This window comes from Fistularia commersonii, chromosome 7 (assembly GCF_037954325.1).
Source record: "Fistularia commersonii isolate RoL2024-O1a breed Wild chromosome 7, RoL_Fcom_v1.0, whole genome shotgun sequence".
In the NCBI taxonomy this organism is placed as follows: domain Eukaryota; kingdom Metazoa; phylum Chordata; class Actinopteri; order Syngnathiformes; family Fistulariidae; genus Fistularia; species Fistularia commersonii.
This window is the reverse complement of record NC_141290.1, coordinates 7,397,501-7,410,100: the sequence shown is the minus strand read 5'-3', so window position 1 is coordinate 7,410,100 and position 12,600 is coordinate 7,397,501. Positions and strand designations below refer to the sequence as shown.

General features: G+C 43.7%; 1 protein-coding gene across 1 annotated transcript in view; it reads left to right on the top strand.

The window, feature by feature from the left end:
* LOC147232555 (PDZ domain-containing RING finger protein 4) overlaps positions 1-12,600 on the top strand; it is a 46,770-nt gene that overhangs the window by 33,326 nt on the left and 844 nt on the right. Inside the window, exons 4-8 of the mRNA XM_086149449.1 lie at positions 1,493-1,591; positions 3,615-3,677; positions 5,314-5,415; positions 5,897-6,025; positions 9,968-12,600. The exon at positions 9,968-12,600 is cut by the window's right edge and continues 844 nt beyond it. Of these exons, the coding sequence (XP_086005575.1) occupies positions 1,493-1,591; positions 3,615-3,677; positions 5,314-5,415; positions 5,897-6,025; positions 9,968-11,437 (1,863 nt within the window). The 3' untranslated portion in view covers positions 11,438-12,600. The remainder of the gene's footprint in view (positions 1-1,492; positions 1,592-3,614; positions 3,678-5,313; positions 5,416-5,896; positions 6,026-9,967) is intronic.

Here is a 12,600-nt window from a genome sequence, read left to right as displayed (position 1 = left end):
GGCGCGCCTTCTGTTTGGGGCGAGATAAAACTCCGCGGGTTCGATAATGCCGGTTTCCATTTTCTTCCGCGTGCAAACAGGAGAAGGCACATCCTATGTGGCGTGAGTCTCGGAAGATCATAAACAGCCTTAAAGTGGTAGCCAGAAGCACCAGGTGGCAACTCGCGCCTTCCTCCCAGCTTCTTTTAATCCCGTCATGGTCAAGATTTCCCTCTCTCATGTCCCATTCCTGGATAAGTCATGCCATGTCTGACATGTCTAACCAGCCAAGGTACACTTGTCACAGAGGAAATGAATCTCTCTGTCGGAGTCAGACCCGTCTGAACCCAAGCGGAGACCCTCATTTCTCTCCGCACCTCCAACCGACCGCCTGGCTCGCGCCGTCGTGGTGAGACTTTGTGCGTTTCCGCTCGAATGAAAACCTTTGGAGGAGAGGCCATTTCACACTCGATTCCCCCCCGGCGCCCTTCGGTACGTTTCGGCATTTGGAGATTGGGCACAGGCCGGGGTAGTTTGGGCGGCGCCTCTGTTGCGAGGGGATCGCGCAAAAGTGGGAGCAAAGGAGCTTATGTATATTAACTGTCTGCGACCTTGCAAAAAACCCGGGACTACACGTCGGAGGCCATATTTTCGCCAGTGCCAAAGCACATATTGGCGTTAGATGACGACAGGCTGTGTCAGTCAAGTTCTAGCTGCGGTTAACGAAATCGTTGGTAGGCGTGAAGGGTTCCAAGACGCTTGTGGGAAATTCGACTACCAATGATTTGTAAGTCAGTAGTTTGTTGATCTATCCTCAAGGGTAGAAAAGGAATAACTTAGTTCTGCGGCAAATAGGAATCTGGTAGCATTAGCATAATTATAGTTTATTTACAGTCTAACATTCTATAGCTTGGCAACAGCTTGAAAGAAAAGTCTTACGGTCCTCTGGCATTTTTCAAAGCCCCGCTGATCGAGCCTCGCGTGCTGAAGAACATCTTTCATGATCAAACACTTTCAGACCCAGAAACCTCAGATGAATGTTTTCGCGCTCCAGAGTCAATAAAAAAAAAAAAAAAAAAAAAAAAAAAAAAAAACAAGCTCCTTTTTTTTTTTTTTCTCTTCAGAAACTCTCTGAATTTTGCAATTATGTTTCAAGCGGGTCGATTTTAGTGTCACGGGAAGCACGCCGAAGTGTCCTTGAGCAAGACGCCGACCCCCCGATAAGTTCCCGATGGTCTGGTTAGCGCTTTGCACAACAGCTCTGCCGACGTCGGTGTGTGAGAACGGGTGAACGTAAGCGCTATTTAAGCGGAATCCGTTTCGTTGGGGATTATATTCTGCAGGCCTGCAATCACGTCACATGTATAATCAATAGAGAGCATGCATGAATGAATGAACGACTGCCTGGTGAATTCAAACTATGCAGCCACTTATTTGAGAAGTGCAAATATTTACAAGCATATACCAAGGTCCGTTCAGGTTCCGTGTTTTTATTTTAACATTTTTTTTCCAGGAAGTGGAATTGTGTCGACTCAGCAGCCAGGAGAAGCTGGGGTTGACTCTGTGCTACAGGACGGATGAAGAGGAAGACGTGGCCATCTTTGTCAGCGAAGTGAGTAGAAGTACCCGGATACGGTGGCTAAAGATAGAACTTTTAATTTGTAATTTGAAAGACTTTTCATTTCATCATTATTCTATTTTCAGGATGACAAACATAGAAAAGCGAATGGTTTTTCCAATCATCCGAGCGGCACCTGCGGATGATGTGTCTCCAGGCACCGTTTACACAAGACGCTTTACAAGCACTGCAATCTGAATAATAATTATACCGAAGAAATACTCTACTCTACGAGAGAATTATCAAATTTACACAGATCAACAGCATTAACTATTTTTTAAACAGCTTCTGCGGCATAACAGACCTCCAGGTCTGATTGGGTGATCTCCATTCACTTTTTATTAATAAACTACATCTTCAGGGATAATTGGTTTCAAACAACGCCAGAGTGCTGTTATTAATGCTGTATCATCTCGTGTCAAGTAGAAAACAGAGGCAATGATTAATAAACAGAGCATTCACGGGGAAAACTTTGGGGTGGAAGCAGAAACACCGTCCTAAAGGATCCGAGGACAAAAAAACGGCATTGTTTTAGCCACAATCCTGTGATTTGCAGGGAGATAATAGATCATACATGAATACATGTTGGTGTCTGTCAGGTTATTTTTAAGATTTCCGCAACTTAATCTGCCGTCTCTATATAAATTTTTAGATTCGGGGTTTTCTTTAGCCCTCTTCAGTGTCTGTCAGGTAGAGCTATGGTAAAATGGAACGGCGTTATTCAACAAAAACGGTGGCTGCTAACAAAACTATTTTTCGTGCTGACATGAGGCTCAACCTCCCAGGATCATGTGTGGAACAGGAGACGGGAGACGGGTGTGTTACTGTTGCGAAACCAAATTATTAGCCGAAGCGCATTTTGCAGACACGTATGCTTCTGTGGACGACTCCCAAAACGGCACGAAGCAGGAGCTTTGTTTATGTTCTTCCCGGACTAATGACAGCATCAGCTGAAAGCTAGTTTACTATGAAGGAGTTGACATGAACTCATAGCGCGAACATGATGCTAAGTGTTCTGAAAAGCATTAAGAGAAAGTTTCATGCGATGAGGGGAAACAATGAAGAAGTATGAAACGGCTACCTAAGAAATAAACTTGATTCCAGCAACATTTGGTTTTCTTTTAATCTCAATGCAGTGTCTTAAAATAGTCGGTCTGCCTATTTGTGAACTTTTAGATGGAATCCGAACTCACCGTTCACCCTCCGCTAAGCCATTAGCCGCCGGTGCTGAGAAACATTGCGTAATTTTTATAAACAACAAAGTGGTTACAGACGGGAGCAGACAGAGGGCTCACGTGACACTTTCCAAGGACTTTAAGCATTAGATCGCACGAAGTGAGCATCGTCTAAGCGAAGGGTGAATTCAAGCATGCAGAGGTGTTTGAAGATAAATCTCCTCGCATTGAGTTTCTGACACTTGTGGATTTTTCAAGGACTCCATGTACTTCTCCGTCGTCTTGTAGAGAATTGCTTTGGTTTTCCTCTATTCCCTCCAGCCCCGCCCCGAATCCTGCCCGATGACCTCTCTTCTGGTTTAATGAGAGGTCTACCACGTAGGAGGGGACCATCATAAAGATGAAGTGCCAGCACCTTACCATCTCTCGAGATTATGTTTGATGGGAGAGTGAAATAAGTGGCTTCGGAAAGCGATTGATTGGCCGATGAATAAAAATGTCCTTGTCCGCTAGCCTTAATTACCAGGTGCATAATATATCGGGGTTCAGCTAATAACCAGGAATGCTAAATGCCGGGGCCTTTGTTATCCTGATATGTGCGCTATTTACAACGTTGTAAATATGACAAATTCCTCTTTTTTTTTTTTCAAGGTCATTACCTCCTATTTTAAACTCGAAAGTGATCTAGGAAACCAAAGGAATGTACGTTGACCCCAAAAAGACATTCCTATGTTGGTGATCACAATAAAAGTACAGCTCATGCACTAAACATTTCCAGGGCGCTCCTTGATTCTCTCGAATCCCGGGGGGTATTTTAAAGACCTTTTTCCTTTTCCCCTTAGATCTGTCCTAACAGCATCGCAGCCAAAGACGGGCGCATTCGAGAGGGCGATCGCATTTTACAGGTACGTAAGTAGCCACTTTCCTACTTACCCGCTTCCAACGACTCCCATTAAACTTAATTTGCTTTAATTTCGTCACACTCTCCCGGCATGAGAGCCCATTCATTTTTAATGACGGCACATTAAAAGCGGGGCCCCAACCCGCCGCCACCTGCGGGCAGAGCTACTGACTCAGCACCAACTGGGCCACTGTCGCTCGCTGGTTCCTGCGAGATAGTTCGGGCCGTCCTCACCCAGATGTAGTTTACCAATTAATCATCTAGACCAGGGGTCTCAGACTCGCGACCCGCGGGCCAATTGCGGCCCTCGGAGCAATATTTGGTGGCCCCCTGCCTGAAATCAAATCTTTGTGTTTGTGCATCTGGGGGGTTTTATACAGTGGGGTTAAAAAAAACAAACAGGCAAGGAAAAAATGAAAAAGTAATTTCGCAATGTGTTTTTTCCCTGAAAATTTGAAAACAAATCGAATTTTTGATGAAAAAAACATCTGGTGACATTGTAAAACGATCCTTTCTTTACTTGTTTCTATAAAAACCACAAAAACAATAGCAAAAAAAAAAAAAACAGCCAAAATTAAAACGATTGATTTAATAACCAGAATAGCTTTGTAAACATTACATCTCCTCTTATACATGCTACCAATCCATTTTCTAAAAATTTTGGTGGCAAATTTTCCCACTGGGACAAGAAATTCTCTTTTAACGCAACAATATTTTTAGGGTGTAATTTCATCAATTTTTTTTTTATATTCATTTTTAATATTAATTCGTCACATATTTTTTTAGTGGAACAGTTCATTACATATAAAGATTTTAGAATTTACCTGTTTACCTCCTTTACGCTAAAAAAAAGGAACAATTTGGACTTAGTGATCCCTCTAGATAATGATTTTACTGGTCTGGCCCCCTTGAAATCAAATTAGGCTGTATGTGGCCCCTGGACCGAAATGAGTTTGACACCCCTGATCTAGACTATATTCAGTTGATATTACCCGCCTTAAATGAATATATAAATAAATTGAATCGCCTCGGAGAAACATGGCGCAAGATTGTCTCATGTGTTAATGGGTTTTTTACATGACTTTCATGACAAAGATGATCACATTTATAGCCAAATAAGCCCAAACCATGTTAAGTGTGATAGAAAACAACACAATAAGAGTTGAATTTAGATGTTTATTTGCCTGGAATTGTTGGCACAGTCATCAGTACAAATTTATCAACTCTAAAACGATTGAAGGGATGATTTTGGATGCTTCAAATATGTCAAGTGCACTTTGCCAAGATGGTACCCGTGACACAAATCCATGCATTTTAAGCGGTGACTAAATGAAGAAAAGAAAAACAAGTGATAATGGGATACGGTAAAGGCAGTAGCATGTGGTGTGCGGAGCATACGAGTCCTCGAGCCCTATTATCTACCGGCGACAGGGCCATTACTCTGCCCGCAAAAAGATAGACGCTCCCTGTCACTGGCCGGTTAATTGTACAGTTAGATGTATGTGCGCTGCTTTGTGCTCCGGTGAACACGCAACCTGTGTTCAAGTATTCACAGGTGTGTTTGTTCACCGTACCAGTGCGCATAGTGAATGTTTGCATTGAGCTTCGGGGAGTTATTCTTGTTTCTGTGTCATCCCCAGATTAATGGCCAGGATGTGCAAAACAGAGAGGAGGCGATGGCCACGCTCTCCAATGAAGAATGTCGGACCATCACCCTCCTGGTCGCCCGACCTGAGATTCAGGTTAGAATTTCGCACTAATAGCCGACGTTAGCACTTTGGGAGAAAATCCGAGCCCCGGCGCGAGACGCCGTCCTCCGAAGCCCCTGCTGAGACACCTCGTCGTGTTTTATTTTTATGTGGCATTGCTGTAATTGACTTCCAACAGTAAGCCATAAAAGCTAATAGCATGCTAATGTGCAGTGAGTTCAGGCCCGCGGCTGACGGAGCAAAAGGCCCCTGTGCCGTCCGGATAGAGCGGGAGAACACTAGGGGCCTTTTTTATTTTTCTAATTTAATCTGCTAGTCACCGTTTCTCACTCATTCCATCCAGTTGTTTGGCATCGCGCGGGGAAATATACAGGGAATGACGATGAGTAATACCTTGAAGGCGATTTTATTGTTTGTGAGATTGTTGAGGGATAGTGTTTTGCCTTTTTGGAAAACCCCAGGGTTTGCTGCTTGAGAAACAATACTTTAAGTCTTTCCTTCAAAACACCTTCAGCTTGAGGAGGCCTGGCTGGACGATGAGCACAGCGAGTTCCTGGAGCAGCTGAAGATGGAAATGTTGGAGGAGCAACAAAGGGAGGAGATGGAGTTGGCAACCTTTCGGGAGGAGCAGGAGAATAAACAGGTCGGCGGCAGCAAATGATGGTTCCTATGGTTCGTGTGTCTGGATTAACGCATGTTACCAAGACAAGGTTTCTGAAAATGATTCAAGGCACTATCTTATATAATGATGTGCATATAGGATAGAAAATTCTGTGAATATATTTATATAATATTGTGTGCGTGTGTATAATGTATATATATATATATATATATATATATATATATATATATATATATATATATATGAAATATAGAATTGTATACGTACACACACACAATTAATATGTATATACATGTACATGTATATAGAGTGTTACTTATATATACTGAATATAGAAATGTGCATATTATATATATGTGTATGTGTGTATATATATATATATATACATATATATATATATATATATATATATATATATATATATATATATATATATATATTATACAGATATACATGTATACATGTGTGCATGCGCGTGAGTTATATGGAAGCGGTTGAAGGGAGTAGCCGAATGGAAAAGACGACAGTTCAGTATTATATATATATATATGATAACAGATAACATATATGTTATCTGTTATCTGATGTGTATGTGTATATATGTATACACATACACATATGTATGTATGTATGTATGTATATATATATATATTACCTGATGTGTTCTGTATATAGAATATATTTTATGTACATAGTTTGTAGAATTCCACTTTAATTCCACTTTTAATCAATTAAAATAGAGTAATAATTCTACTAATAACTACTAATAACAATAACAAACACAACAATAATAATGATGGGAATAATGATAATAATAATAATCAAACATAGGATGCAGTGTATTATAACTTTGGCTATAGTAGACTATTATTTAATGGTAGGTTCTTGTTCAAAATCAACAGAAAGTTAATTCTACCTTTGCCACTCTGGAGAATAGAAAATAGTAATTAGGAATATCTTTGGATGGATCTCGAACATTGTGAAACAGTTATGATATGGTTACCTCCAGATGCTCTGCAGATGTGTTATGTTACACTTTGACATAATTCATACCTGAAAGGGAGCGGATCTTGTTTCCCATTTCATGCTTCAGAAAAACAAATGATACAAAAGGAAAGTACAATGGAATATATTTGGATCAAATGAAAACCAATTAGTCGCTGAGAAACATATCTGATGAATAAATATAAATACAGTTAGACGCAGAAATATTTGGACGGTGACACAAGTTTTGCTATTTTAGCTGTTTACAAAAACATATTCAGGATACATTTATATAATCAATATGGGCTTAAAGTGTCCGGGAACTCAAAAAGACCTGGGCGTCCACGAACGACAACAGATGTGGATGATGGCAGACTCCTTTTCATGGTGAAGAAAAACCCCATCACAACATTAACTCAAGTAAGGAACTCACTCCAGGAAGAAGCAGGAGTTTTTTAAAGCAAAGAAATGGAATATTTTGCATCGGCCGATTCAATTGCCAGATCTCGAGCGCGCATTTCACTCGCTCAAGACAAAACTTGAGGAAGAAAGACCCACAAACAAGCAAGGACTGAAGACAGCTGCAGTAGAGGCCTGGCAAAGCATGGCAAAGTAGGAAACCCAGCGTTTGTTGACGTCCATCGGTTCCAGACTTTTCAGGCAGTCATTACCTGCAAAGGATTCTCTACAAAATATTGAAAAGTAACATTTTACTTAGGCTTATATCTATTTGTCCAGGGGCATGTATAAAAATAGTACCTATTTCTACATGTTCATGTATTTTTGTTCAACCCCTTGAATTAAACCCCAAAGTCTGCACTTCAGTTCTGTTGTAGTTGTTTCAAATCCAATGTGGTGGCATGCAGAGCCCAAATCATGAAGATTGTGTCACTGTCCAAATATTCTGGGCCTAACTGTAGGTTATATGGGGGGGGGGCTTGATCTACCTGCTAATTGTTATAATAATTCCACTGTTTACAGTGGATCTGCTGAGAATCCACTGTGCGCTTTCACATGATCCAAGTTTCAAGATGAAGGTTTTTGTGTTGAAATGTATCAACTGTCCAGCATGAGGAATGAGAAGGACAGAGCACAGCAGCATGTCTGTCCTCCTGTCAGCCCATTCCAAGTAGTAATTTCAAACCAGAGCCTGTTGAGGGATTATTTCAGGGGTCGGGAACCTTTTTGACTGAGAGAGCCAAAAAACCCACATATTTTAAAATCTGATCCTAAGAGAGCCATATGTATATTTTAATACCAAAAACAGCTAAATGGAAGAGAAAGACCAACAATTTTAGAGTACAATAAGACTGAATTTATTTTGAACGACATACTTTGCTATAACAAAGTAACTTAATAACAAGAAAAGTGCTTCTTAATTATCATGCTACTAAACGTGACCGCAGGTTCGCCTTGATGTTTTCTAGGTGCGAGAACGACTGTCCATTGTCAATATCATAACAAGCAGCTGGTCTGCAGGCTGAAGTTTTTTTGCTGTCCATTTGTGTTTACTCGCCGGCTCTGCTTATTTACCCACATGTCCGAAAACTACTGAAATACTTCGCTGCATTTATGTCATTCACCTGTTGTTTCTCCACTTGATTTGACACCATAATGGTACGATCATGTACAGTTCTTGCTGAGAAAGGCATATCTTTTATCCGTTTGATTATCTTGTCTTCATCCTTAAAGTCGTCAAAAAGCTCGTCGGCCACATCAAGCATGAATGATTTGGCGTATTCGCCATCTGGAAACGGCTTCCCGCTTCTCACAATTGTTAAAGAACCAGCAAAGCTAGCCGAATTGTAATCACCTTGTTTGGCCCGGACACGGAGCTGCTGCTGACTAGCCTGAACTCTGGACACTAATTCTTGACAGGCCTTCTTTCTGTCATCTCCCGCTGGATATTTCTCTGCAAATGTGGCACGGCGTGTGTCAAAGTGTCGCTTTATATTTGAACGTTTCATCGATGAAATTTTATCATTGCATAAAAGACACACTGCACAACCCGCTCTCTCCACGAAGGCGAATTCTTCTGTCCATTCCTGCTGAAACATACAATATATCCTCATCTTCTTGGTTAGAAGGGTTCACTCTGCATAAACAAGCTAACCAAAAACGAGGGAATATTACTTCTTGGCCTCAAAGTGACGTGTGCGGGCTGTTGTAAATTACCCAATAAAATTAGACTTTTAGGGTATCGGACCCTCCCGCACACCGGAGTACAGGAAGGATTGGCTCTTTGTTGCGTGCCAGCGCAAAAAGTTGCGGGTGAAAATATCTTAAAATTAAAATATGTGTGGATTTTTTTTTTTTTTATTGTGATGGCTTTTCCTGTAATTTTCTTATTGTAATTAGTAAAATTATTGATTCATTTTTCTGTTGAGAAATTTTCAAAGAGGCAGAGGCAGTCATCAAAAGAGCCACATCTGGCTCGCGAGCCATAGGTTTCCGACCCCTGGCCTATTTAATGACTTGGAAATGTGGGCTTCCACCTCTTTGCATGAAGTTCCCCGGTTGGATCCCCATAGGGGGGCCTTTCTGCGTGGAGTCTCCATGTTGTCCCAGCGTTTGCACGGGGTCCCTCCGACTTCCTCCCGCAGCACAAGAGCGTGCAGGAGGTTCATCGGACACCCAACGTTGTCCAGACTTGTGAATGAGTGAGCGGACGGTTGTAAGTCTCTATATGTGGCCCTGCGATGGATCCAGGGTGAACCTCTCCCCTCCCCTCGGGCTCCAGCCCCGAGGAGCCCTGAGTGCAGAATAAGAAGTGTAGATAACGAACGCATGAACATCAGGGTTCTCCGGGTAACTCGCGGAGAACCAAAAATATGCAGAAGATTTTTTGGAGACCCTGAATTGTCCAGACGTGCGAATGAGACGGTGAATAGTCGTATGTCTCTGTTTGCGGCCCTGTGATCGACTGGTCCCGGATGCAGGTGAAGGTTGATGTGCGTTTTATGTTCTGATGTATTTCAGAGAGCTGTGGACGACGGGCCTACCTGCTCCGCGCTCACACAGCAGAGGGAAAGCTCCCGCCACGCAAAAGAAACGATGGAGTGCTCGGAACGAAACGTCCTGGCACACATTCAGAGACGTCTGTCCCAGTGCCTGAGGGACAAACAGGACGCTCACTTTACGACTGGCTCACTTTACCGGGAAGACAAAGAGGCGGAAGACAACGAAGAGGCCGACGGCGATCGCTTCCAGCAGCTCCTGGAGCTGAAGTGTCAGATCCGAAACAGCGGCGAGTACGACCTTTTCTACAGCCGCCGCAGCACCATCGAGTGCAGCGTGGGGGAGCAGGGCGGAGTGCAACACGAGCTGCGGATGCTGAACGAGGAGCTGCGCAGCATCGAGCTCGAGTGTCAGAACATCATGCAGGCCCACAAGCTCCGTACGGGACAGCAGACTCCGTCAAAAGGCTACTCCGCCCCTTCCACCAAAAAGCAAACCCTCCACGGCGGCGAGTCAACGAGGAATAAGCTGGCGGACATTAACGAGAGGTTGGAAAAATCGGACAAAGACAGTTCCAGTGCCTATAATACAGCGGAGAGTTCGAGGAGCACCCCTCTGGCGATGGACCGCTCCCCCGAGCACTCGCTGCAGAGAATGGTTAGTCTCACCAACCAGAGGAATCTCTGCCTCGCCGCGGGGCGTACGCTTAGCACAAGTCCTACATCGGGATGCCCCGCCGCGCTGCCGGGAAAGAGCAGCAGCCCCGACCACAGCGATCCCTCGGACCAGTCGGACCAGACGCCTCAGGCTGAAGAGGAGGGGAGGGGGAAACCGAGGCGACGCGTCGCTCAGATTCCCTACTTCTCGCCATCCCACAATTCCCAACAGTGGCAGGCTAACATCCCGGCGCATGCGCGGCACTACCAGAGCTACATGCAGCTGATCCAGCAGAGGTCGGCGGTGGAGTACGCCCAGAGCCAGCTCAGCCTGCTCAGCGTCTGCAAGGAGCCTCAGAGGACCATTAATGAACCCAAGATGGAGTGGAAGGTCAAGATCCGCAGCGACGGCACGCGGTACATCACCAAGAGGCCCGTGAGGGACAAGATCCTGAGGGAGCGAGCGCTGAAGATTAAGGAGGAGCGGAGCGGGGGAATGACCACGGATGACGACGCCATGAGCGAGATGAAGATGGGGAGGTACTGGAGCAAAGAGGAGAGGAAGCAGCACCTGGTCCGGGCGAAGGAGCAGAGGAAACGGAGGGAGATCATGCAGCGAAGTCGGCTGGAGAGCCTGAGGGAGAATCCTCAGAGCAGCGGCGAGGGCCGCAAGGAAGTCAGCATCATCGAGCTGAGCCACAAGAAGATGATGAAGAAGCGCAACAAGAAGATCCTGGACAACTGGATGACAATCCAGGAGTTAATGACTCACGGTACTAAAACTCCCGAAGGAGCCAAAGTACACAACACCTTCCTATCGGTCACTACTGTATAAAATAAACACATTCTCTACCCCTGTGGTACAATATAATTGCCTCGTTCAATGTGGCGTTTTTATGCCGACGATAGGAGTATTTTTCACACTTTGGGAAAAAAAAAGCATTTTGTAAAGGATTTATCGGTGATGTCACGGCATTCTCTTCTCCTCTTTGCTTTCCGGCATTGTTTTTTTTTTTTTTTTTTGTACTTCAATCTATGGGAAAAAAAAAAAAAAAGATTTTCTACAGAATTATTACGATGCAAATTTGAGATTTGTAGCGTTTCGCTTATTTACGTTTGTTTCGCAACCATGAGTCAGTGTATGGTTTTCAGACACTTGCAACTGGATTTGTGGATCCGGTGGGTTTTTTGCCTTTTTTCACTCATGTGACGGCGCCGTTCTTTTCCCTTAAATGCTTAAAAGTCTGTAAATTCAAAGAGGCCGTTTAAGCAGAGTCTCTAATTCCAGCCTACGGTGGAAAAGCATCACACTTCCAGACAACTGAATGAACTGAGTCACCCCTCCAAGTAAACTTCTTGTCTCCAGCCTTTATTTTGTTATCCTTTATCTTTTTGCCCAAATCAAACACAGGTCTTTGTGGAAATGTCACTTCTAGAAACCGTCGGTGCGCTGAAGGTCAGGAAAGGACTCAACCTCAACCTCCCCCAAGAGTCTACGAAGACAAAGCAGATATCAATACAGCCAATATTTCCTACCTTTTTGTTTTGTTTGCTCATTCTGTTGGTTTTCATTTTCCAAAGGGGGGAAATGGACCGTCCCGTGAACGCCGATCACAGGTGTTTGGATTAGAAATGAATAAAAGTTTGCCACCCGAGGCTCGCCACAGTACAAGTCAAGTCTGACGGTCTTCTAAACGCAGTAGCAAGTGTAGCCAATGAAGCACCGAACCACTACCAGCATGTTCTTACATTCTTCCGCTCCGTCGTCGCCGAACGTTTTCAGAAGCCGAAAAAAACAAGCGATCAGAAATTACAGGTGAAAAATCAGTTTCCCCGATAAACCCCGGGACCACTGGAGGCGGAGACTAAAACATATCCCTCTAGACCGAGAGTCGAGTTTACAGTTCCCGATGTTTGAATCGCATATCATCGGCGACTTTGCAGACACACATTCAAAAGCCAGATACCTCATTTCACACGCGGAGTTTCTCCAAAAGA